This window comes from Hemitrygon akajei, chromosome 10 (assembly GCF_048418815.1).
Source record: "Hemitrygon akajei chromosome 10, sHemAka1.3, whole genome shotgun sequence".
Classification (NCBI taxonomy): Eukaryota; Metazoa; Chordata; class Chondrichthyes; order Myliobatiformes; family Dasyatidae; genus Hemitrygon; species Hemitrygon akajei.
Genome location: NC_133133.1, coordinates 98,775,641 through 98,803,350, shown reverse-complemented (window position 1 = coordinate 98,803,350; position 27,710 = coordinate 98,775,641). Strand labels below are relative to the sequence as shown.

At 41.3% G+C, this 27,710-nt stretch overlaps 1 protein-coding gene across 6 annotated transcripts in view; it reads left to right on the top strand.

Annotated features, from left to right (window-relative positions):
* The window catches only part of brwd3 (bromodomain and WD repeat domain containing 3), a 340,825-nt gene that overhangs the window by 290,268 nt on the left and 22,847 nt on the right, over window positions 1-27,710 (top strand). For 4 of the 6 annotated variants that reach the window (XM_073058687.1, XM_073058689.1, XM_073058690.1 and 1 more), the window contains one exon: window positions 14,503-15,071. The exons of 1 other annotated variant lie outside the window; for it this stretch is intronic. In XM_073058687.1, coding sequence (XP_072914788.1) covers window positions 14,503-15,071 — 569 coding nt within the window. Of the gene's footprint in view, window positions 1-14,502; window positions 17,534-27,710 lie in introns of those variants that run through there. One more of the 6 variants, XM_073058688.1, reaches the window with a different exon arrangement.

Below are 27,710 nucleotides of genomic sequence, written 5' to 3'. Positions count from 1 at the left end.
TCGGTCTTTGCTACAGAAGTTTAAGCATTCATTAGGAATTTAACTATTGTAGTTGGAACACTGGCACACAAGGGCTTGGGGTTTGTTATTGATGGACATCTTTGGGGGAAAAAGGATTCCACATGATCATCCATAGTCACTACAGTCTTTGCAGAGTAGCCTGCAAAATCTTGCTAATGATCCAACACGAGTACTATTTATTTTGTCAGCTTTATTAGTCAGTTTTGTATTTACCTGCCTTTTCAGATTTTACGATATGATCTTTATTTCTCTAGTTCATCATTCTTCCAGTCCCTGCAAAACTGTGGATCTTCTCTGACTCTGGCTTTGAAATTCCATACTGCATGGACACCAACTGCATTCTGCATACTGCATTCCATACTGCATTCAATCCACCATGTCACACCAACCGATGGACACCCATTTGTATTAATCCTATTTTCCATTACTTGTCCTGTGGCCTTTGACGCTTATGTATTCAAGTGCGAGTCTATACTCTTAGCTTCTCTGCTTCCATCATTCACTCAGGAAGTGCAGTCCAGGTACTCAATGCTCTCTGGATGAAAAAGGTGTCCCTTTACATAAGTGGAAAGGATTACTACAACCTATCACCCTATCTGTATCCCTCATAGCTTTATATATCTCAATCATGACCCCTTGTAACCTCCTTGTTTTCAACTATAATGCAACACCAGGGGCAATGAATTTACTTCTGCTGATTGAACATGACAAATTTAAAACTATGCCAAAATATTTTAAAAGCTAAGAAATTACTGTAAGTTACCTTTAAATCACCCAATCTCAATGCAGCATTCTGTTCTGAAATCTTATCCACATTTATGATTATCTTTTCAACAAGTGTGCAATTGATGGTAATAAGCTTGAAGATCAGTAAATCCAAAATGATGTGTTGGAAAGTGACTTTTGTAGGAATAGGAAGCTGGGGAGATGGGGGTCCAGTAGAAAATTGGGAAAAATAATGCATTCAGTTGTATTGAGCTGGTTGCCTGCAAAGTGTGCGCATAAAATGCTTCTATGATAAATCTATTGAGATTCTTTGAGGAAATAACAGGCAGGATGGAGAAAGGAAGCCAGTAGAACTCAATTTGGATTTTCAAAAGGCCTTTGACAAGGTGCTGCATATGAGGCTGCTTAACAAAATAAGTATCTTTGATATTACAAGATAGACACTAGCATGGGCAAAAGATTGGCAGACTGACATGAGGCAAGTAGGAATAAAGGGGGCCTTTTCTGGTTGGCTGCCAGTGACTAGTGTTCGTAGGGGGTCGGTTTGGGGACTGCTTCCATGCATGTTGTATGTCAATGATCTGGATGAAAGAATTAATGGCTTTGTGGCCAAGTTTACGGACAATACAAAAATAACTGAAGGGGCTGGCAGTGTTGAGGAAGCAGGGAGTCTGCAGAAGAACTTGGACAGATTAGGAAAATGGGCAAAGAAGTGACAGATGGAATGCAGTGTAGAGAAGTGTATGGTCACGCACTTTGGTAGAAGAAATAAAGGCAAAGATTATTTTGTAAATGGGGAGCAAATGCAGAAATTGCATGTGCAATGTACTTGGGGTCCTAGTGCAGTATTCCTTAAACATTAGCTTGCAGGTTAAGTTGGTGCTAAAGAAAGCAAATGCAATGTTAGCATTCATTTTGAGAAGACTAGAATATAAAAGCAAGGATGCAATGCTGAGGCTTTATAAGGCATTGGAGTATTGTGTGCAAATTTGGGCCTCTTATCTAAGAAAGGATATGCTGGCATTGGAGATGGCCCAGAGGATGTTCAGTGGAATAAAAGGGTTAGCCATAAGATCATAGGAGCAGAATTAGGCCATTTTGGCCCATCAAGTTCGTTCTATCATTCCATCATGGCTGAATTAGAAACATAGAAAACCTACAGCACAATACAGGCCCTTCGGTCCACAAAGTTGTGCCAAACATGTCCCTAACTTAGAAATTACTAGGCTTACCAATAGGCCTCTATTTTTCTAAGCTCCATGTACCTATCCAAAAGTCTCTTAAAAGACCCTATTGTATCCACCTCCACCACCGTTGCCGGCAGCCCATTCCACGCACTCACCACTCTCTGAGTAAAAAATTTACCCCTGACATCCCCTCTGTACCTATTCCCCAGCACCTTAAACCTGTGTCCTCTTGTGGCAACCATTTCAGCCCTGGGAAAAAGACTCTGTCTATCCACACAATCAATACCTCTTATCATCTTATTTACTTCCATCAGGTCTCCTCTCATCCTCCACTGCTTCAAGGAGAAAAGGCCGAGTTCACTCAACCTGTTCTCATAAGGCAGAGGTGTCGAACTCAATTGCACATGGGGCCAAAACTCAAAGCACACTTTAGGTCGCGGGCCGAACAGGATAAACATTTATTGAACACACTAAAACTAAACATTTTTTGAACATAAATATGAATAAAAACAGACAGGAATATTACTCCAGAAAAAATAAACTAAAACTTTAAATAACTTAAATATTTTGCTCTCCATAAAAATATCTCCTGTCAGTATTATACAAGTTAGAAATATGAGCATGCTGCAAAAAAAACCTGAAAATATAAATAAAATTTGTGCTTTTCAGCAAAAGTTAAAACAACAACAAATCAAAACACTCAGTTTTCTTTGCTCTTATGCCGTTTTGTCAGAGCTAGATGCTTGGCATCTTTTCTTGGCAATAAGTTCGTTTAGGTTTGGTGTAAGGTTCTGTGTTGTGGAGATTCTCAGGATGGACTGCAGGTGTTCATCAGTGAGACGACTCCTGTGTGATGTTTTGTTAATCTTCATCACTGAGAAGAGCTTCTCACACAGATATGTGCTACCAAACATGCACAAGGTTCGAGTCGCATGTAGACGGAGCTGAGGCATTGCTTCAGGAATGGAGCGAATAAACTGTACGGGCCCTGCAGTGTCGTACTTTGCCTTTAGTGTCCCATTACACTGCAGCTCTATCAGCTCCATCTGAATCTGTACAGGTGCAGTTTCCACGTCGACGGCAAATGGGTTGCGAAGCAGCTCGAAATTAATTTTTTGTGCTTCAAAGTCACCAAAGCGCCGTGCGAACTCAGTGCGAAGTGCGCTCAGTTTATTAGCAAAGTGCGCATTTGGGAACATCGTTGCGCCGACCTGGTTCAACATTACTTGACAACAGGGAAAATGAGGCAAGTTGCACTGGTGCATTGGTGTCTCCCATAAGAGCAGCTTCACTTGAAATGCCTTCACTTTTCTCTTCGCCATTGTTAGGGGTTAGCTTTGACTTCAGAATAGCGTTGTATACAGCAACAGACACTTGATGCGGGAATGTTCCTGGGTAGCCTATCAGCAGCTGTTGCGCTGCATTATGGGATCTGTAGTTTGTGTGTTATCAGCGCTTCATATTGCCGGGCCATTAATAATTAAAATAATAGATCTAGCTAAAATGATCTCGCGGGCCGGATATGGCCCGCGGGCCTTGTGTTTGACACATATGTCATAAGGCATGCTCCCCAATCCAGGCAACATCCTTGTAAATCTTCTCTACACCCTTTCTATGGCTTCCATATCTTTCCTGTAGTGAGGCAACCAGAACTGAGCACAGTACTCCAAGTGGGGTCTGACCAGGGTCCTATATAGCTGCAACATTACCTCTCAGCTCCTAAATTCAATTACACAATTGATGAAGGCCAATACCCCATATGCCTTCTTAACCACAGAGTCAACCTGCGCAGCTGCTTTGACCGTCCTATGGACTCGGACCCCAAGATCCCTCTGATCCTCCATACTACCAAGAGTCTTGCTGTTAATACTATATTCTGCCATCATATTTTACATACCAAAGTGAACCACTTCACACTTAACTAGTTTGAACTCCATCTGCCACTTCTCAGCCCAGTTTTGCATCCTATCAATGTCCCACTGTAACCTCTGACAGCCCTTCACACTATTCACAACACCTCCAACCTTTGTGTCATCAGCAAACTTACTAACCCATCCCTCCACTTCCTCATCCAGGTCATCCATAAAAATCCCTGAGTAGAGGTCCCAGAACAGATCCCTGAGGCACCCACTGGTGACCGACCTCCATGCAGAATATGACCCATCTACAACCACTCTTTGCCTTCTGTGGGCAAGCCAGTTCTGGATCTACAAAGCAATGTCCCCTTTCATCCCACGCCTCCTCACTTTCTCAGTCAGCCTTGATCTTCTTCTTCAACTTACCAACCACTGAGGTAAGACTCACTGGTTTATAATTTTCTGGGCTCTCTCTACTCCCTTTCTTGAATAAGGGAACAACATCCGCAACCCTCCAATCCACCGGAACCTCTCCCGTACCAATGATGATGCAAAGATCATCGCCAGAGTCTCAGCAACTCCTCCCTCGCCTCCCACAGTAGCCTGGAGTACATCTCATCCGGTCCGGGCGACTTATTCAACTTGATGCTATCCAAAAGCTCCAGCACATTCTCTTTCTTAATATCTACATGCTCAAGCTTTTCAGTCTGCTGCAAATCGTCACTACAATCACCTTTTCCATGATGAATACTGAAGTAACGTATTGATTAAGTACTTCTGCTATTTCCTCCGGTTCCATACACACTTTCCCACTGTCACACTTGATGGCTCCTATTCTTTCAAGTCTTATCCTCTTGCTCTTCACATACTTGCAGAATGTTTTCCTTAATCCTGCCCACCAAGGCCTTCTTATGGCCCCTTCTGGCTCTCCTAATTTCCTTCTTAAACTCCTTCCTACTAGCCTTATAATCTTCTAGATCTCTAACATTACCTAGCTCTCTGAACCTTTTCTTCTTGACTGGATTTATTACAGCCTTTGTACAGTATTATTATCCTTCTCATCCCCCATTCTCATGCCTTTTCCCTGCAACCTTTGATGTCCTTACTAATCAAGAAACTATTGATCTATTTACAGTTGAAGTCAGAAGTTTACATACACCTTAACCAAATACATTTAAACTCAGTTTTTCACAATTCCCGACGTTTAATCCTAGAAAGCATTCCCTGTCTTAGGTCAGTTAGGATCACTACTTTATTTTAAGAATGTGAAATGTCAGAATAATAGTAGAGAGAATGATTTATTTCAGCTTTTATTTCTCTCATCACATTCCCAGTGGGTTAGAAGTTTACATACACTTTTGTTAGTATTTGGTAGCATTGCCTTTAAATTGTTTAACTTGGGTCAGACATTTTGGGTAGCCTTCCACAAGCTTCTCGCAATAAGTTGCTGGAATTTTGTTCAATCCCTCCTGACAAAACTGGTGTAACTGAGTCAGGTTTGTAGGCTTCCTTGCTCGCACACGCTTTTTCGGTTCTGCCCACAAATTATCTATCGGATTGAGATCAGGGCTTTGTGTTACCTTATCCTTAAGCAATTTTGCCACAACTTTGGAGGTGTACTTGGGGTCATTGTCGATTTGGTAGACCCATTTGCAACCGAGTTTTAACTTCCTGGCTGATGTCGTGAGATGTTGCTTCAATATATCCATATAATTTTCCTCCTTCATGATGCCATCTATTTTGTGAAGTGTACCAGTCCCTCCTGCAGCAAAGCACCCCCACAACATGATGCTGCCACCCCCATGCTTCATGGTTAGGATGGTGTTCTTCGGCTTGCAAGCCTCACCCTTTTTCCTCCAAACATAACGATGGTCGTTGTAGCCAAACAGTTCAATTTTTGTTTCATCACACCAGAGGACATTTCTCCAAAAAGTAGGATCTTTGTCCCCATGTGCACTTGCAAACTGTAGTTTGGCTTTTTTATGACAGTTTTGGAACAGTGGCTTCTTCCTTGCTGAGCAACCTTTCAGGTTATGTCAATATAGGACTCATTTTACTGTGGATATAGACACTTGTCTACCTGTTTCCTCCAGCATCTTCACAAGGTCCTCTGCTGTTGTTCTGGGATTGATTTGCACTTTTCGCGCCAAAGTACGTTCATCTCTAGGAGACAGAATGCGTCTCCTTCCTGAGCAGTATGTCAGCTGTGTTTATACTTGCGTACTGTTGTTTCTACAAATGAACGTGGTAGCTTCAGACATTTGGAAATTGCTTCCAGACTTGTGGAGGTCCACAATTTTTTCTTCTGAGGTCTTGGCTGATTCCTTTTGATTTTGTTTGTAAACTTCTGCCCTACCGGAATTGTGATATAGCTAATTAAAAGTGAAATAATCTGTCTAAACAATTGTTGGAAAAATTACTCGTGTCATGCACAAAGTAGATGTCCTCAACGTCTTGCCAAAACTATAGTTTGCTAATATGAAATCTATGGAGTGGTTAAACAATAAATTTTAATGACTTCAACCTAAGTGTATGTGAACTTCTGACTTCAACTGTAAATATCTTCTATGTCTACCCACAAGGATTTCATATCATCCAATCCTCTATCTCCTCCTTCTAAAGAATTGATTTCATTTTTACAAACAGAACCATGCCACCCCTTCTGCCTACCTGCCTGTTCTTTTGATACAATGTGTATGCTTGGATGTTAAGTTCCCAATTATGATCTTCTTTCAGCCATGACTCAGAGATGCCCACAACGTCATACCTGCCAATCTGTAAATGCACCTCAATATAATCAACCTTATTCCGTATACTGTGAGCATTCAAATATAACAGCTTTAGTTTTCTGTTCATTGCCCTTTTCGATTTTGCCCCCATGTTACACTTCAGCTCATCCCTGACTGCAATTTTGCTCTGTCATCTACCTATCCTTCCTCACAGTCTCACTGCACACTATACCTACTTGTATACCAACTGCCCCATCCTCAGCCCTGTCACTCTGGTTCCCATCACCCTGCCAATTTAGCATGAAAGGCCTAGATAGAATGGATGTGCAGAAGATGTTCCCATTGTAGGTGAGTCTGGGATCAGAGGGCACAGCCTCAGAATAGAGGGACATCCATTTAAAACAAAGATGAGGAGTAATTTATTTAGCTTGAGGATGGTGAGTCTGTGGAGGCCAAATCATTGGGTATATTTAAAGCAGAGGTTGGTTAGTATGGATGTCAAAGTTTACAAGGAGAAGGCTGGAGGATGGGGTAGGGAGGCATAATAAATCAGCCATGATTGAATGGCACAGCAGACTCATTGGACAAATATCAAATTAGGCTCTTACGTTTGTACAGGCTGTAGGTACTTCATGGGTTGGGCAGCATCCATGGCAGTAAATAAATCATCATTTTGGATGGAGACCTTTCAACAAGACCCGAAATGTTGACTGCCTATTTTCATCCATAGATGCTGCCTGACATGCTGAGTTCCACCAACTTTTTGTTACTCCAGATTGGTCTCTTACCACTGCACATGACAAAAGAAAAACTGAGATCCAGTGGTTTTTGACTTCTCCCTATGATGTTCCAAATTAGACTTTTGTCAACAGTCACCCACATTCCTTACCAGTGCCATCACAGTTATCCATTAACATTAGGAATTGCAACACATGGAAAGAAGTGAAAAGTTAGTGTAAAAGTTACTTGATTGCCACACGTTCTATCTATTCTTATGGCTGACTTTTATTTAGGTGATCAGATCTTTGGCTGCCAATATGCAATGCAGTATATACTTACAAACTATATGAGTTAAAACCAAAGGCATAGGAGCAGAATTAGACCAGTCAGCCCATTCCATCATAGTTGATTTATTATCCTTCAACCCTATTCTCATGCCATTAATTATTGGCATATGAATTGAAAAGAAACAGTCCCAACACTGATCCCTGCAGAACACCACTCGTCACCACCAGCCAAGCAGAAAAGGTTCCCTTTATTCCCACGCTCTTTTCCTCCTGCCAGTCACCCAATCTTTTATCCATGGTAGTATCTTTCCTGTAATACCATTGGTTCTTAGCTTGTTTTGCAGCCTCATGTGCAGCACCTCGTCAAAGGCCTTCTGAACATCTAAGTAAACAACATCCACTAACTCTCTTTTGTCTATCTTGCCTGTTATTTCCTCAAAGAATTCCAGCGGATTTGTTGGGCCAAGATTTCCTCTTAAGGAAACCATGCTGACTTTGGTTTATTTTATCATGTGCCACCAAGTAACCTAAAATCTCATCCATAATAATGGACTCCAACAACTTCCCAACCTCTGAAGTCAGGCATGTAGTTTCCTTTCTTCCACCTCCCTCCCATCATAAAGAGTGGAGTTATATAGAAGTGATAGTTCAGAAGTGATAGGAGCGACAGATGCAATTTTCCAGTCCTCCAGAACCATTCCAGAATCAAGTGATTCTCGAAAGGTCATTAGTAAAGTGTCCACAATCTCTTCAACTATCTCTTTCAGAACCTAGGGTGTAGTCCATCTGGTCTGAGTGACCTTTCAGCTTCCTAAGCACCTTCTCCTTAGTGTCATGGAGTCAAGAGAAACTACAGCACAGAAGCAAATCCTAACGTATTCTACCTTTTCCCTTACTCAGATCTTCAAGTTCTGACAACATCCTTGTAAATTTTATCTGCAATTTTCAATGTTTTTGATATCTTTCTGTAGGTAGGAACCAGAACTGTACACGGTACTCCAAATTAGGCCTCACCAATGTCTTTAACATAACATCCCAACTCCTGTAATCAGTACTTTGATTGATGAAGGCCAGTGAAAAGACACTATCTACCTCTGCCATTTTCAAAGAATTGTGGATATGTATTCCCACCTCCCTCTGTATTGTTGAACTCCTCAGTACTCTACCACTCACCATGTAATTCACAGTTTTTCACCCCAAAGTGCAACATCTTGTACTTTTCTGTATTAAGTTCCATCTGCCATTTTTCAGTCCAAGCTTTGATAGTGTTCCTTGCTGCTCACTACCTTCCCCCCACGTGTTCGCCACAAATTTGCTGACCCAGTTTAACCTGATCCTTGATAAAGATGACAAACAACAGACACAACACCAATTCCTACAGCACATGTCATAGGCCTCCACTCAGAGATGCAGCCACTTGCTATCTCTCTCTTGAAGCCAATGTTGAATCCAATTTACTACTTCATCATGCATACCACGCTACTGAACTTCTTGACCAGACTCCCATGTGGGACCTTTTCAAAGGCCTTACTGATGTCTATTTGGACAACATAGAACCATAGAACAGGCCCTTCAGCCCTCCATGTTGTGCCGACACATATAATCCTTAAAAAAAGTACTAAACCCACACTACCCCATAACCCTCCATTTTTCTTTCATCCATGTGCCTGTCCAAGAAGTTCTTAAATACCCCTAATGTTTTAGCCTCCACTACCATCCCTGGCAAGTCATTCCAGGCACTCACAACTCTTTGTGTAAAAAAACTTACCCCGATGTCTCCCCTAAACTTCCCTCCTTTAATTTTGTACATATGCCCTCTTGAGTTTGCTATTGGTGCCCTGGGAAACAGGTACTGACTATCCACCCTATCTATGCCTCTCATAATCTTGTCATAATCTCTATCAAGTCCCCCCTCATTCTTCTACGCTCCAAAGAGAAAAGTCCCAGCTCTGCTAACCTTGCTTCATATGACTTGTTCTCCAAACCAGGCAACATCCTGGTAAGTCTGCTCTGCACCCTGTCCATAGCTTCCACATCCTTCCTATAATGAGGTGACCAGAATTGAACACAATACTCTAAGTGCGGTATGACCAGAGATTTGTAGAGTTGCTACATGACCTCTCTACTCTTGAACTGAATCCCCCTATTAATAAAGCCTAGCATCCCATAGGCTTTCTTAACTACCCTATCAACCTGTGCAGTGACCTTGAGGGATGTATGGATTTGAACCCCAAGGTCCCTTTGTTCATCCACACTCTTAAGTAACTGACCATTAATCCTGTACTCAGTCTTCTGGTTTGTCCTTCCAAAATGCGTCACCTCACACTTGTCCGGATTGAACTCCATCTGCCATTTTTCTGCCCAATTCTGCAGCCTGTCTATATCCTCTTATAACCTTCGACAACCTACAGCTCCATCCACAACTCCTCCAATCTTCGTGTCATCCACAAACTTACTCACCCATCTTTCCTCCTCTACATCCAGGTCATTTATAGAAATCACAAATAGCAGGGGTCCCAGGACAGATCCCTGCGGCACTCCACTAGTCACCGACCTCCAGGCAGAATACTTTCCTTCCACAACTACCCTCTGCTTTCTTCCTTTAAGCCAATTTTTTATCCAAACAGCCAAGGTTCCACTTATCCCATGACTCATGACTTTCTGGATAAGTCTCTCGTGAGGGATCTTGTCAGATGCTTTGCTAAAGTCCATGTAGACCACATCCACTGCCCTACCCTCAACAATTTCTTTTGTTACCTCTTCAAAAAACTCAATCAGGCTCATGAGGCATCTACTGCCTTTTCTTCATCAACTTTCCTGCTAACATCCTCTAACGCACAAAGCCGTGTTGATTATCTGTAATCAGGCCTTGTTGATCCGCATGTTTATACAATGTATCCAGTTGCTTAGAATACCTATTAATAATTTACCCGCTACTGACATCAGGTTCACTGGCCTATAGTTTCCTAGTTTTACTTAATCAACAGAACATTAGCTATCCTTCAATCCTCTGGCACCTCACCTATGAGGTCCTGCAATTTGTACACTGGTCTTCCATAAGGTGTGAGGAGATGTCTTATCAGACCCTGGGGATTTATTTTTATTTTATTTATACACCCTAATTTGCTTCACCACAGCAAGCATCTCCTCCTCTATAAACCCTATGTGGTTCATGTTTTACTTGAGTTCTATAGACTCTGTGTCTGTCTCCTGAGTAAATACAGATGCAAAAGTTCATTGAAGATCTCCTCCATCTCTTTCGGCTCTGTAGATGGAAGACCTCGCTGATCTTCAAGAGGACCAATTCTGTCCCTTGCTATCCTTTTGCTCTTAATATATCTACAGGTGCTCTTGGGATTCTCCTTCACCAGCCTGCTATAGCAACCTCATACCTTCTTTTAGCTTCCCTGATTACCCTCGTAAGTGTTATTTTGCATTTCTTATACCTCTCAGGTACCTCATTTGTTACTTGCTGCCTGTACCTGCTTTGTCAGGGTCTCAATACCTCTTGAAAACCAAAGTTCTCTAAACCTGTTAGCCTTGCTTTTATTCTGACAGGAAAGTACAAAGTCTGTACTCAAATTGACTTCTGAAGGCCTCCCACTTACCAAACTTTACTTTGACAGAAAACAGCCTGTCCCATTCCACACTTGTCACATCCTTTCTGATACCATTGAAATCAGCCTTTCTCCAATTTAGAATCTCAACCAGAGGACCAGTCCTATCCTTCTCCATAATTATCTTGAAACTAATGGCATTGTGATCACTAGGTCGAAAGTGTTCCCCTACACAAACTTCTGACTCCTCCCCTGTCTCATTCCCTAGTAGGAAAACTAAATTTGTGCTCCCTCTAGTTGGGACCTTAATATATTGATTAAAGAAACTTTCCTGAAAACATTAGGCAAACACTATCCCAGCCTGTCCTTTTACAACATGGGAGTCCTAGTCAGTATGAGTAAAATTAAAATTAGCTACTATCACAACGTTATGTTTCTTGCAACTGTGTGCAATCTCTACAAACTTGCTCCTCTAATTGTTTCTGACAGTTGAAAGATATAATCACACTGAAGTGATAGTCCCTTTTTTATTCCTTGGATCCACCCATATAGCCTTAGTGGATGAGCTCCTGTCTGTCATGTTCTAGCACTGCCATGACATTTTCCCTGATTTGGAATTCCACACCTCCCCCTTTAATCCATCCCACTCCATCATATCCGAAACATTGAGCTGCTAGTCCTGCCCCTCCTGCAACTAAATCTGGCTAATGGCTACACTCCATGTGCTAATCCATGCTCTAAGCTCATTCATCTTACCCGCAATATTCCTTGCAATGCAGTTCATGCAACTCATTATTCCCACCATGCTCAACCTTTCACTGCCTGTCTTTGTATGTAAGCTTAACAACATATTTTCCCACAACCACTCCACGACCTGTACTGCCACTCTGGTTCTCATTCCCTTGCAATTCTAGTTTAACCCTCCCCCCGGTGAAGCACTGGCAAACCTTCCCACAAGAATATGAGTCCCACTTTTGCCACTCAAGCAGCATTCCTTATTAAAAGCAAAATGAACACAAGGTTTTCAACTCTGTGATCACTTTTTTAATCACTTGGGTTGACTTGACTTTCCTTTTTTTCCAATCTTTCTGTCCTATGTTGATGTACCACATAATTGTCTATGAGCTATCTACTGTTGCAACAGCTACTGTATATTATAGGCAGTGATCCAGAAGTCCTCGGGCAAGATAGCTTCATTTTAAGTAGAAACTTTTTAAAAACATTAAATGTTCATGTGTAGGAGGAAAAAAGTGAAGCATTAAAATTATAGATGTTTGCAATTCGTACCCTGTCCGTTCTTCACTTCCTTCCCACTATCAAGTCCTAGGTTAAGCTAGAGACCCTTCCCCTTCCTGAGTCCAACAGTTATAGTGAAAAATCTCAGCAGAGTCTCAAGCACTAGAACCGAAAATTACCTGCTGAGTTTTCAGTTTGTGGCTGCATTCCAATTAGCAGATGGTTGGAAGGTCAATGATTTGGTGTGAGCCTCTGATGAGGTGCCCACCCTCTGATCTGAAGCTCTGGCAGGCACTGCTGCTAAGAATTGGCACTGTGACCAATAGTTCAGATGAACTGGCTCATTGTCAGCTGGAGATCAGACATTCATCTGAAGACATCTGTACAGATTGTAAATGCCTATGTGCTAGAAAACTTGTACACTCCATGAGAGAGAGATCACTCCTGCTCGCTGTTCCAATATTACAATCTTATGTGTCACTCCTCCAAGACACCCTCCCCAATCTAGAGGACCGACAGGCTCTCACTCTCCATCAAATGAGAGAGAGGGATCGCTCAAGTACAGTGGTCCTTCTGACAGCTGGCAATTAGCAACATCACTGCTGTCTCCACGTTTCAGTCTTTGGTCAGCAAAATTGGCGAGGAAACGGGTCATCCATGAGGCCACTCCCTGAGAACGCATGTCTTCTCATGTTCCTGGAGACAGTGAAGACTAGGCCGCATATCCAGTCCAAAAACACATCACTTTTGAAGAACCATAGTTTGACCTGTGGATCACAGACTCCAACAGATCCCAAATCACCTTGAAAATAAAGGGAAGAAGAGAAGATGAATGAACTGTTTTGTGAATGAACTGAAAGAAGTTGCCTGGGTCTGCAAAAACCACTGGCATCTTTTTTCCATGCTCCTCCAATTGGTTGGTAATTTATTTTTGAGCACAAGCATCTGAGGGGAGATTTAATCAACCTGTAGAAAATTGAGAAGCCTAGATAAAATAAATAAAAGTAATCTATTATCCTTAACTATTTGATAGAAGGTGTAGTGTTCTCATTCAGGTGTAAAAACTCTGAACCAAACACCGAGGTAAACCGTAGTCAATGAAGCAGGATCCCAGTAAGATTAACCGTTTACTGTTCACTCTTCCACATTAATGTATGGTGAAAACTGTTGATAAAACAATACAAAATATATATGGTATTTGTTTCCTTCTTGGCATCGCATTTACATCATAAATACTTGCAAAAGTAAAACTACGACATACAGTCAGAATCTACCTACGCCATCGACTAGCTTTAAGTACACCACACAACTATCCAGCAACTCTTTAAATAACAAAGAACATAAATTTTATCAACCGTTATTACTTTTAACAGAATCAGCGTTAACATTTCTACTTCAACATATCGATTATTTTATGAACTTATGGCGTTGCTTCTATGATGTTTCTTAGTGCGTAGAATGAAAACTTTTCTCGCACTGATCCTGCACACACAAGCTCCTCCTTCCCGTTTCTCCAAACCGGTATTTTCCCACAAGACGCGGCGAAACCGGGTGTGACGTCATCGCATGCCGTGATACACCACAGACAATGAATTTACTTTCAACATCCTTAACTTTAACTAGAAAATAATTACAAATGAATTACTAAAGCAAAAATGTAATAAAGCTAAACAAATGCCTTAGGGCAACACAGAAGGAATAGAGGATAGGTGGTAGAGGTGTGTAATACATTGTCTAAAAGGGTGGTATTCGCCACATTTATTAAGTGCCTAGCTGTGACATGCATGTTGCAAACCTGTTGCTGGTAGGTGAGATTAGTTTTGCACATTGCATGGACAGAAGGAGCTGAAAGGGCTGCCATTGACTTAAATTTTCTATAATTAAAGAACTCAAGACATTATCACTTATGCTTAATCATTCAGTTTTATTCAGCAAAAACTAAAGATCTCGATTCACCTAAAGTTCTTTTCCAAAAATGTCCCAAGTTTCCACATGGTTTTGAATGTAGTTTAAATTACTTGAAAAAAGAGGACATTCTAAGATCTCTTCTTCATTTCAATCTCAATAAAATAATTCTTAGACAATGACCTTACCACAAAATTGTAAAGTAGGTTTGCAAAGTATGCAATGCATTAGGGCATTCATATTATTGAAATTAAACTAGATTACAATTTCTTTTTCAGATCAATTGTCCATTGGTTCTTTAGTTAATGGTCATGAAACACGTAGTTCCACTAAAAGAAAGTTAATGAGTGACTCAGAAGAAAGTGATTTGGAGAGTACAAACCAAGAGGAAATGAATTATGCTACACAATTAGACAATGGTGCATCAGCCACTTCTGGCCCAGGATCTGAATGTGGGCCAGAATCCATCTCAGGGGCCGACAAAGATCATGTTGAAGGAGATCACGATTACAGCAAGATTGTGAGAAGGAAGTCAAAAGCAAAAGGAAATATAAAAAATAGAGTAGAAATAAGAAGAAAGAGGAGGAGGAGGAGAAAGAAAGGCTTCAAATTTACCACACCAACAAGCAAATATAAACGGGCACGACTGTTGGACGACTGGTTTGATGAAGATGAATTGTGTGTTGATGGATTAAATAAATGTACCACAATTAGAACTAGAAACCAAGGCAGAAGGACAGTTTTATACAATGATGACTCTGATGATGGCTTCGTACCAGCTGATGAGCCCCTAAATCTTGGCATATCACGATCAGGAAGAATGCGACGAATGACAGAAAAAGCTAAGGCAAGTCATCTGATGGGATGGAGTCACTGACTGTTAACCACAAGAACATTTTAAGATGCATTTATTTATACTACAGGGATTTGATATGCACATTATTTTTACTAATTTATGTGGGAGGGTTGTTGGGTGGGTGATGAGGGTTATGTTCACACTATTATTTTCTCGTAATGGTGCTTATCCCAGTCATCAAATTGCACTTCGGTCTTCCAAGCCGATGTTTATTGACTGCTCAATCCAACCTCAGAAACTATATATCCTTAATGCATTGGAAAATATCACTGTGCATCAGGGTCAACAGCAAATGTGCTTTGCGATTTGTTTTTTTTTTAGCAGACCTGGATAGTTTCTGATTTCTATGTATCAACCAAACACATGACAGAGTTCAATTAAATTCTGGCGATAACTTTAGTAATAAGCATGAACCAATTTTTGCACAATTCTTCCAGTCTCAGTGGCAGCTATTAAAGGTTTACAATATAACTATCCCTTCACTAATTAAGATTCCAGCTTATTTGATCTGCACTGTCTGTTTTTTGATTTGGTAATTGTAAAATATATTACGTGTGCTAAACTGTTTTTATTTTGTGGATTACTTCTGCATTCATTTGTGTATTTTTTCTTACAGTGCTAGAAATAATGAGCAAATAATGAGTGGTGCCTTTGTAAATGTGTTTAATTTATGTATGAGTGATATTTAATGTTTTGCATTAATTTTGGACAAGTTAAGGAATATGAACTTCAAAGCTGTTTGAAATGTTGTTCAGACCTACAAAGAGCTGAGAGGTTTAAAATTGCCTAATCCTTTTCCATTTTTGATTTGTTTTTCAAAATCCTTCCATTTTAGCAGTCTTTCCTACTCAAAATTACTGCATTGCCTTCTTTCAACAAAGAAATTTAAGGTGATCATTTTTTATTACAGATGACATTGTTGCTGTTGAAAATATCTGTCCTTGATCATTTCTTGTTTCTTGGTGAAAAAACAACTATCTGAATATCACCAGTTAATTAGACTATCTGCAGTATTGAGTTAACATTAGAAGATTGATCCACCAAAAGGTGTTTGTAGGTAGCCAATAACATTGCTCTGGGACAGTTCAATACCAACTCAAAATTGTCAAGTTACTATACATTCTGTTTGCATGTTAGCTATAAGCATGTTGTGGTAGATAATTTAGGGGGCCCCTTTAGCCTCTTTGTTACTCTTTTACAGTTTGCTTTTCACTCCCTCTAAGCCTTTCTAGGAGGATGATTTTGTTTATTAAGTCCGAAGTTTAAATAAGACTTTGATTTCAGACCTAGTTCACCAGAAATTAGACTTTGAATTTCCAATAGGGTCTTGAATATGATATCTTATTCTCACTGAAGAAATCCTAACATGTAAAGAAATGAGAAGCTGCCCCTTTTTCAAAGACAAAGTTATGTACTCTTCAAAACATTATTTGATGGATAGCTCAGTACACATTTAACTCACCACTTTCTGTTCACATGCATTCAATTACTGAGTGATTTAATATATGAAACACCAGGTTTATATACAAGGAGATCCAGTTTTCATTGCTCGGGGGGGAGGAGGGAATATGATTATAAGATTTTCTGAGAAGTCAGTGTTCTTGATATATTAAATCATTTTAACAAACTATACATCTGTTTCCCCCAAATTTGACCCCCACTCTGTTCTATCAACAGCTCTATTTCTCCCTTCCCCGCCACTCCCCAGATGTAAAATAGGCATTGTAGAGGTTCTATAAAACTACTTCTAATTTAAAGTGTTTCACTAAAGTTGCTTAAGGAATGAGATCATCTCTAATTGAAGTTTTACAAGGAAATCTAGAATCCTATTTATTTTTCTACAGAAAATGTACTTAGAGCTCATTGCTTCTGTTATTTTAAATAGATTATGCAAATCTTTGTAAACCATTCTGGGCATTTTGTAAACTTCTAATCATGATTGCACAATCAAACTTTGAATTGTATTGTGATACGTTGAAAAAGAATATATTACTCACCAAATACTGAAGCGCAACTCTAGTGAAATGCCTTACAATTTTGTTTGAAGATTTAATGGTAGGAAGGTACTGGGTGTTTCATCTTCCCTTGATGGAGTCACTTTTCCAACTACCGAGAAAACAATGTATGAACTACTCTCAGTTGTCGCTGTAGATTTCAACCAAAATCTTCCAGGTATGTTGCTTAAAAAATGGACCAGATTTTTTCGATAAATTGACTTTAAATCTACAACAGTTCACCAAATCCTTAATCTTGGCAGCAGTCCTTCTTTTATATATGTGAACACAAACCTATTTTAAGAAGTCAGCATTTCAGGGATTTTTTCTTGTCAGTTAGGCAGACCAAATGTAATGTTGATATGCAAAGATATACTGTGAGTTGCATCTGACAATTTTTGTACTGTAAAAAGTGTACATATGTAAGCTTTTTGTTTATAAAATAGTTATTACACCTGCTTTATAATAGTGTGCTCTTCTTTATGAAATGCTTTTTCCTAAAGTGATTCAGTTTATATGGATATTTTCTAGTAGTTCTGAAGACATTAGTCTCTCATGCTCCGTGAATTAATTTCATATCCATGGTGTGGACAGTCAGAGGACATATTATATAGACTGGATGGAATTGGCGTTTTGGAGGGAAATTGGGAATCTGAGGAAATGACCAGAGAACAGAATACTTTATACCTTGTACTCCATTATGAGAAAAGAAAGTTTAATGTGGAAGTCTGGGAGTTTGATCTTAACAAAGGGAACTATAAATAATTGAGGGTAGGTTGGCAGTAGTAGACCTGTAAAAGTAATATCATTGGACACATGTGGCTGCTCTCTAAGTAAGTGATACATAATGTGTAATCGACATATACTCCTTTAAAGTACATGCAAAGGCCTTCAAAAATTTGTAGAAAAAGCATTAGACCTGAGGACTGGGAGCTTTTTGAATTCAGCAAGGAATGACCAAGACATTGATAAAGAAAGGAAAAATGGGCTGACACCAAACTAGTGGATAAGTACTTTTATAGGATTTTAAAAAGAAATTGTCAGTGGGTCATTCAGAGGCAGAAATGGGAAGGTTTATAATTGGGAATAAGGAAATGGAAGAGAAATTAAGTAAATTTACTGCTACACAGTAGAAAACACAAGAATCAAGCAGAACTACAAGAATACTAGTGGAAGTGGGAGAAGAAAATAAATTGGTATTAATTTAAGCAAAACACTATGGAAGTTAATGAGACAGAATCTGATGATCCACATTCCAGGGTTTGGGATTGTAGAGAGTGGTTCTAGCAGACTTAGAACTTACTCCTGCAGATTGAAGAAAAGTAGAGCTAAAACCCTGAGCCAGACATCACTAGTGAGAACACAGAAATAAAAGATAAGACATCCAGGCACCAAGAAAGCAATGCAATAAAACTCCAATAATATGCTCTCTGATTATTAGGAAAAGCGTTGTTCAGCACCAGGCTCATCAGATGATGTTTTTCACACTTCCTTTCCTCATCCCAAGCCCAATTTCCACTCGTCACCCTGGTTCTCAGAAGCCAACTAATTTTGTCAGTTGAGCCCTTGTGAAACTGACCTGATTGTGTTGTTGTGATCCTTTCACACATTGTTCCTTTCAATATGGAAGATCTAGCATTCTACTGTGTAATATTTGAAAAATGAATTATCCGGAAAATCTTCACCCTCAATATCCCAAACATGTGGGATTACCAGTTTTATTATATTATGATTGAGTGTTGATGTGGATTTATGTAAATAATTTTCAGTTTATCAATTGGATTTCTTTAAGGATTTAGCTGGGAGAAAAGATGAAGAGAGGCAGTGAACATTTGAATAATCAGGAAACCTTCAGTTAAGTGTCACAGATGACTAGTGAACAAAGTTAATGCGCATGTATTATGGACAGTATAGATGAAGAGTTAGCTAACAGACACAAAACAAAGTGTAAGAATTAATAAGTTCTCCCGTTATCCAGTTGTGAATTAGTGGTGTATTGCAGGGATCAGTGCTGAGGCCACAACTAAGTACAATTTATATCAACCATGGAGATCAGGGTACCAAATATAAATTTACAAATTTGCTAAAGACACAAAACTAAGAAGGAATATGAGTAATCAGGATGCAAAAATGTTTCAAAGAGCTGAGTGACAGGTTAGCAATGAGGGTAGTAGTAAAGTAGAAAAATCATTATCAGCATTGTTTTTAAATGAGAAAAGCACTGGATATCCTTGTGTATAAGTTTGCTGATGACATGTCACAGGAACCTACTATGCAAGTACAGCAGACAGGAAGACAAATGTATGCTGGCTTTCACTACAAGAGGATTTGAATCTAAATGATGTCTTTATACAATTAAAAAAGGTTTTAGTGAGACATTACCTGGTACATTGTGAGCAATAATGTTCATGTTATCTCAAAAGTGCATATTTGCTCTAGAAACTCTGGCACAGATGTGGAATAGTGGATCTGTTGTAAGATATTAGAGTCATGATGGAGTAGAACCTAGCAACCAGTCCTTTGGCCTATCTAGTCCAGGCCAAAACCATTTAAACTGCCTCTGCCTACTCCCATCAGCCCGCACCAGAACCATGGCCCCTACTAACCACATACAGTGCCTATAAAAAGTATTTATGAAGTTTTCATGTTTTATTGTTTTACAACATTGAATCACAATGGATTTAATTTGGCATTTTTGGCGCTGATCAACAGAAAAAGACTCCTTTATGTCAAAGTGAAAACAGATCTCTACAAAATGATCTAAATTAATTATAAATGTGAAACAAACATAATACAAATATAAATCACACCAAATCATCACTGGTGCAGCCAGTTGGTTTTAGAAGTCATGTAATTAGTTAAATGGAGATCTGTTTTTGGAGATCTCTGTGCAGTCAAGGTGTTTCAATTGATTGTAGTAACAATACACCTGTATCCGGAAGGTCCAACTGTTGGTGAGTCAGTATCCTGCCAAAAAGTAAACCATGAAGACAAAGGAACATTCCAAACAATTCCATGAAAAGATTATTGAAGATCACAATTCAGGAGATGGATAAAAAGAAAACTTCCAAGTCATTGAATATCCCTTAGAGTACATGACACAGTTGTAAATCTTCTAGAGCAGACTGTCCACAAAAACTGAGTGACCATGCAAGAAGTCAACTAATGAGGAAGGCTACCAAGAGACCTATGACAACTCTAGAGGAGTTACAAGCTTCAGTGGCTGAGATGGGAGGGAATACCACTGTTGAAAAATCTCATATGAAATCTCGGCTAGAGTTTGCCAGAAGGTTCTATGGTCTGATGAAACCAAAATTTGCATTTTGGCCATCAGACTAAGTGCTATGTTTGGAGTAAGCCAAACACACCATCCCTACTGTAAAGTATGGTGGTCACTGCATCATGCAATGGGGATGCTTCACTGCAGCAGGCCCTGGAAGGCTTGTGAAGATAGAGGGTAAAATTAATACAGCAAAATACAGGGAAATCCTGGAGGAAAAGCTGATGCAGTCTGCAAGAGAGCTGTGACTTGAGAGAAGACTTGTTTTTTAGCTAGACAATGACCCCAAGGATAAAGCCAAAGCTACACAGGAATGGCTTAAAAACAAGAAAGTTAATGTCTTGGAGTGGCCAGCTCAATTCAATTGAGAGTTTGTGCTGGACTTGAAAAGGGCTGTTCACTTACAATCCCCATGCAATCTGACAGAGCTTTAGAAGTTTCATAAAGAGGAATGGGGAAAAAATATTAGTCTCCAGATGTGCAAAGCTGATAAGAGACCTATCCACACAGACTCAAGGTTGTAATTGCTGCCAAAGGCACACCTACTAAATACTGACTTCAAGGGGGTGAGTAATCATGCAATCAATTATTTTTAACAATTGCAATAAATTTAGACCAATTTGTAGAAATTAGTTTTCATTTTGACACAAGAGTTTATTGTTCATGATGTTTTTTGTCAATAAAGCCGAATTAAATCCACTGTGATTTAATGTTATAAAACAATAAAACATGGAAATTCCAAGGTGGGTTGAATTCTTTTTATAGGCATTTTACCTATCTAAATTTCTTTTAAGTGTTGAAATTGAGCTTGCATGTACAACTCGTGGTGGCAGCTCATTTCCCACTCTGACGACCCTCTGAGTAAAGAAGTTTCACTTTATATTCCCTTAAACTTCTCACCTTTTACCCTTACCCCATGACCTCTGGTTGTAGTTCCACCCAAACTCAGTGAAAAAAGCCAGCTTGCATTTACCCTATGTATACTCCTCATAATTTTGTATACCTCTATCAAATTGCCACTAAATCTTATACATTCTAAGGAATACAGTCCTAATCTATTCAATCTTTCTAACTCAGGTCCTCCAGACCCAGCAAAATCCTTGTAAATTTTCTTTGTAATCTTTAAAAGCTTGTTTACATCTTTCCTGTAGGTAGGTGACCAAAACTGCACACAATGCTCCAAATTAGGCCTCACCAATGTCATTTACAAATTCAACATAACATCCTATCACGTGCATTCAATACATTGATTTATGAAGGCCAATGTACCAAAAGCTTTCTTTACAACCCTATGTACCACTATTTCCAGATCCCTTTGTTCTATCATACTCCTCAGTGCCCTACCATTGACTATGTAAGACGTACCCTCGTTGGTCCTACCGAAGTGCAACACCTCACACTTGTCTGCATTAAATTCCATCTGTCATTTTTCAGCCCATTTTACCAGCTGATGCAGATCCCTCTGCAAAGGAGACAGTTATTTCTTCAGCAGTTTGATCGGGGGAAGACTGCGCAAGCGCGTGGCCATCAGAGCAGCAATAAGAGTTTAAAAAGAAAACAGCTTTATGGAGCGGGCGACAGAGTAGAGGGAGACAGTAGAAGGCTTTGGCTGAACGGGGCTTCGGGATAATGGGTTGAGGCACAGTAGGTTAACTGTAGAATACAGACAGCAAGTATGTGTGTGAAGACAAGACGTACAAAAAAGCTGAATGAACTCAGCAGGTCGGGCAGCATCCATTGAAAGAAGCAGTCAGGGTTTCAGGTCAAGACCCTTTGTCTGAACTTTGTCGGTCCCCCAAACAGTCCTTCCAGGTGAGGCAACACTTCACTTGTGAGTCTGTTGGGGTAATCTATTGCATCCGGTGCAGCCTCCTCTACATCGGCGAGACCCAACGCAGATTGGGGGACTGCTTCATCGAGCACCTACGCTCCGTCTGCCACAACAGATAGGATCTCCCGGTTGCCACTCACTTTAACTCTCCTCCACATTCCCATTTGGATATGGCCGTACATGGTCACCTCTACTGCCATGATGAGGCCAAACTTTGGTTGGAGGAACAACATCTCATATACCGTCTGGGTAGTCTCCAGCCCCTTGGTATGAACTTTGAATTCTCCAAACTTCTGGTAATTCCCTCCCTCTCCCTTCCCCCATCCCACCTTCACTCTGTCTCCTCTTCTAGCTGCCTATCACCTCTCATAACTCTGCCTTCTTCTACTACCCATAGTGCTTTCCCTTTAGATTCCTTCTTCACCTCTGCTGACGAAGGGTCTCGACCCAAAACATTGACTGCTTCTTTCAACGGATGCTACCCGACCTGCTGAGGTCATCCAGCTTTTTTGTACGTCTTGATTTGACCACAGCATCTGCAGTGTACTTTGTGTTTAAGTATGTGTGTGAGGCTGGTTTTCTATGTTGGGTGTCAGATGTGGGAAGTCTGGGAGACCCCCAGCCTCCTTGACGGCCACATCTGTGCCAGGTATGTCACGTTGCAGCTCCTTAGGAAACTGGTGATGCAGCTCAATGACCTTCATCTGGTCAGAGAGTGTGAGGATGTGATAGAGAGGAGCTATACACAGGTAGTCACACTGGGGCCTGGGGAGACAGATAAGTGGGTAACAGGAGAGAGAAGGGCAAGAGGCAGATACTAGAGAGTACCCCAGTTACTGTCTCCCTTAACAATAAGTATCCCTGCTTGAGTACTGTTGGGGGAGACAGCCTACCTGGGGGAAGCAACAGTGGCCGCACCTTTGGCACAGAGTCTGGCCCTGTGGCTCAGAAGGGTTGGGAAAGGAAGAGTATGGCAGCAGTGAGAGGGGACTCTGTACTTAGGGGTTCAGACAGGTAATTCTGTGGATGCAGGAAAGAAACATGGATGGTAGTTTGCCTCTCAGGTGCCAGGGTCCAGGATGTTTCTGATCGTGTCCAAGATATCCTGAAGTGGGAAGCAGAACAGCCAGAGGTCGTGGTATATATTATATTGATACTAACAATATAGGTAGGAAAAGGAAGGAGGTCCTGAAACCAGACTACAGGGAGTTAGGAAGGAAGTTGAGAAGCAGGACCACAAAGGTAGTCATTTCGGAATTACTGACTGTGCCACGTAACAGTGACTATAGGAATAGAATGAGGTGGAGTTTTGGAGCAGAGGGGAGGGATTCAGATTTCTGGATCATTGGAATCTTTTTTGGGGCAGGTGTGACCCGTACAAAAAGGACGGGTTGCACTTGAATCCCAAAGGGACCAGAAATCCTGGTGGGAAGGTTTGCTAAAGCTATTGGGGAGAGTTTAAACTAGAATTCTGGGTGTGGGAACCAAACTGATATGAAGGAAGAGATGGTTGGCTCACAAATAGAGAAAGCTTGGAGACAGTGTGAGAGGAAGGATAGGCAGGTGATAGAGAAGGGACATGCTCAGACAGATGCTTTGAGATGTGTCTATTTTAATGCAAGGAGTATTACGAACAAAGTGGATGAGCTTAGGGCGTGGATCAGTACTTGCAGCTATGATGTTGTAACCATTACAGAGACTTAGATGGCTCAGGGGCAGGAATGATTACTTTGTTGGCTTTAGATAGAAGCATAGAAAACCTACAGCACAATACAGGCCCTTCGGCCCACAAAGTTGTGCTGAACTTACTTAGGGTTACCTAGATGTTTCAGAAAGCACAGGGAGGGAGGCAAAAGAGATGGGGGCATGGCACTGTTGATCAGAGATAATGTCACGGCTGCAGAAAAAGAGGAAGTTATGGAGGGGTTGTCTGTGTGGGTGGAAGTTAACAACAGGAGCGGTCAATAATCTACTGGGTAACACACAAAATGCTGGTGGAATGCAGCAGGCCAGGCAGCATCAAGAGGAAGAAGTACAGTCGACGTTTCGGGCCAAGATCCTTCATCAGGACTAACTGAAAGAAAAGATAGTAAGAGATTTTAAAGTAGGAAGGGGAGTGGTAATCTGAAATGATAAGAGAAGACAGGAGGGGGAGGGGTGAAGCTAAGAGCTGGAAAGGTGATTGGCAAAAGGGATACAGAGCTGGAGAAGGGAAAGGATCATTGGACAGGAGGCCTAGGGAGAAAGAAAGGGGGAGGGGAGCACCAGAAGGAGATGGAGAACAGGCAAAGAGTGATTGTGAGAGGGGCAGAGAGAAAAAAAGGGGGGATTAGATAAACAAGTGATGGGGTAAGAAGGGGAGGAGGGGCATTAACAGAAGTTAGAGAAATCAATGTTCATGCTATCAGGTTGGAGGCTACCCAGATGGAATATAAGGTGGTGTTCCTCCAACCTGAGTGTGGCTTCATCTTGACAGTAGAGGAGGCCATGGATAGACATACCAGAATGGGAATGGGACGTGGAATTAAAATGTGTGGCCATTGGGAGATCCTGCTTTCTCTGGCAGACAGAGCATAGGTGTTCAGCAAAACGGTCTCCCAGTCTGCACTGGGTCTCACCAATATATAGAAGGCCGCACTGGGAGCACCGGACGCAGTATATCACACTGGCTGACTCACAGGTGAAGTGTCATCTCACCTGGAAAGACTGTCTGGGGCCCTGAATGGTGGTGAGGGAGGAATTGTAAGGGCAGGTGTAGCACTTGTTCCGCATACAAGGATAAGTGCCAGGAGGGAGGTCGGTGGGAAGGGATGGGGGGGGGACGAATGGACAAGGGAGTCGCGTAGGGAGCGATCCCTGCGGAAAGCAGAAAGAGGGGTTGAGGGAAAGATGTGCTTGGTAGTGGGATCCCATTGGAGGTGGCGGAAGTTATGGAGAATTATATGTTGGACCCGGAGGCTGGTGGGGTAGTAGGTGAGGACAAGAGGAACCCAATCCCAAGTGGGGTGGTGGGTAGATGGGGTGAGAGCAGAGTTGATGGTGGAGGAAGGGAAGCCCCTTTCTTTAAAAAAGGAAGACATCTCCTTTGTCCTGGAATGAAAAGCCTCATCCTGAGAGCAGATGTGGCGGAGACGGAGAAATTGCGAGAAGGGGACGGTGGGAAGAGGAATAGTTCAGGAACCTGTGAGAGTCAGTAGGCTTGTAGTAGAGGAAACACGAGGAAATCCTGACGAAGGGTCTCAGCCCGAAACGTCGACAGCGCTTCTCCCTATAGATGCTGCCTGGCCTGCTGTGTTCCACCAGCATTTTGTGTGTGTTGAGGCTTGTAGTAGATATCAGTAGATAAGCCATCTCCAGAGATGGAGTCAGAAAGACCAAGAAAGGGAAGGGAGGTGTCAGAAATGGACCAAGTAAATTTGAGGGCAGGGTGAAAGTTGGAGGCAAAGTTAATGAAGTCAATGAGCTCAGCATGCGTGCAGGAGGTAGCGCCAATGCAATCTATGTAGCAAAGGAAAAGTGGGGGACGGATACCTGTGTGGGCTTGGAACATGGACTGTTCCACAAAGTCAACAAAAAGGCAGGCATAGCTGGGATCCATACGGGTGCCCATGGCTACACCTTTGATTTGGAGGAAGTGGGAGGAGCCAAAGGAGATATTATTGAGAGTAAGGAGAATGGTGGTAGAGGGGAACCGGTTAGGTCTGGAATCCAAAAAAGTGGAGAACTTTGAGACTTTCCTGGTGGGGGATGGAGGTGTATTGGGACTGGACGTCCATGGTGAAAATAAGGCAGTGGAGGCCAGAGAACTTAAAATCATTGAAAAAATTCAAAGCGTGAGAAGTGTACTCTACTGGGTGTTTTTTATAGACCACTCAATAGTAACAGGGACATCGAGGAGCAGATAGGGAGACAGATTCTGCAAAGGTGTAATAATAACAGGGTTGTTGTGGTGGGAGATTTTAATTTCCCAAATATCGATTGGCATCTCCCTAGAGTGGGGGGTTTAGATGGGGTGAAGTTTGTTAAGTGTGTTCAGAAAAGTTTCTTGACAGTATATTAGATAAGCCTACAAGAGGAGAGGCTGTACTTGATCTGGTATTGTGAAATGAACCTGGTCAGGTGTCACATCTTTCAACGGGAGAGCATTTTGGAGATAGTGATCACAATTCTCTCTCCTTTACCATAGCATTGGAGAGGGATAGGAACAGACAATTTAGGAAAGTGTTTAATTGGAGTAAGGGGATATATGAAGCTAACAGGCAGGAATTTGGAAGCATAAATTGGGAACAGATGTTCTCAGGGAAATGTGGCAAATGTTCTGTGGATATTTGCGTGGGGTTCTGCATAGGCACGTTCCATTGAGACGGAAAAGATGGTAGGGTACAGGAACCATGGTGTACAAAGGCTGTTGTAAAACTAGTCAAGAAGAAAAGAAGAGCTTACAAAATGTTCAAAAACCTAGGTAATGATAGAGATCTAGAAGATTATAAGGCTAGCAGGAAGGAGCTTAAGAATGAAATTAGGAGAGCCAGAAGAAGCCATGAGAAGGCCTTGACGGACAGGATTAAGGAAAACCCCAAGGCATTCTACAAGTATGTGAAGAGCAAGGGGATGAGATGTGAGAGAATAGGACCAATCAAGTGTGACAGTGCAACTGGAGGAGATTGCAGAGGTACTTAATGAGTACTTTGATTCAGTATTCACTACAGAAAAGGATCTTGGCAATTGTTGGGATGACTTACAGTGGAGTGAAAGGTGTGGGCATGTAGATATTAAGAAAGAGGATGTGCTGGAGCTTTTGGAAAGCATCAAGTTGGATAAGTCATCCGAACCGGATGAGATGTACCACTGACTACTGTAGGACACAAGGGAGGAGCCTCTGGTGATGTTCTTTGCATCGTCAATGGTGATGGGAAAGGTTCCGGAGGATTGGAGGGTTGTGGATGTTGTTCCCTTATTCAAGAAAGGGCATAGAGATAGCCCAGGAAATTATAGACCAGTGAGTCTTACTTCAGTGGTTGGTAAGTTGATGGAGAAGATCCTGAGAGGCAGGATTTATGAAGATTTGGAGAGGTATAATATGATTAGGAATAGTCAGCATTGCTTTGACAAGGGCAGGTCGTGCCTTATGAGCCTGATTGGATTTTTTGAGGATGTGACTAAACACAGTAAATTTGCTGATGACACAAAGGTTGGGGGTGTTTTGATAGTGTGTAGGGCTGTCAGAGGTTTCAGGACATCGATAGGATGCAAAACTGGGCTGAGAAGTGGCAGATGGAGTTCAACCCAGTTAAGTATGAGGTGGTTCATTTTGGTAGGTCAAATATGATGGCAGAATATAGTATTAATGGTAAGACTCTTGGCAGAGTGGGGGATCAAACGGATCTTGGGGTCTGAGTCCATAGGATACTCAAAGCTTCTGTGGTTAAGAAGTCATACAGTGGGATTGTGGGATTGAGTTTAAGAGCCAAGAGGTAATGTTGCAGCAACATAGGACCCTGGTCAGACCCCACTTAGAGTACTGT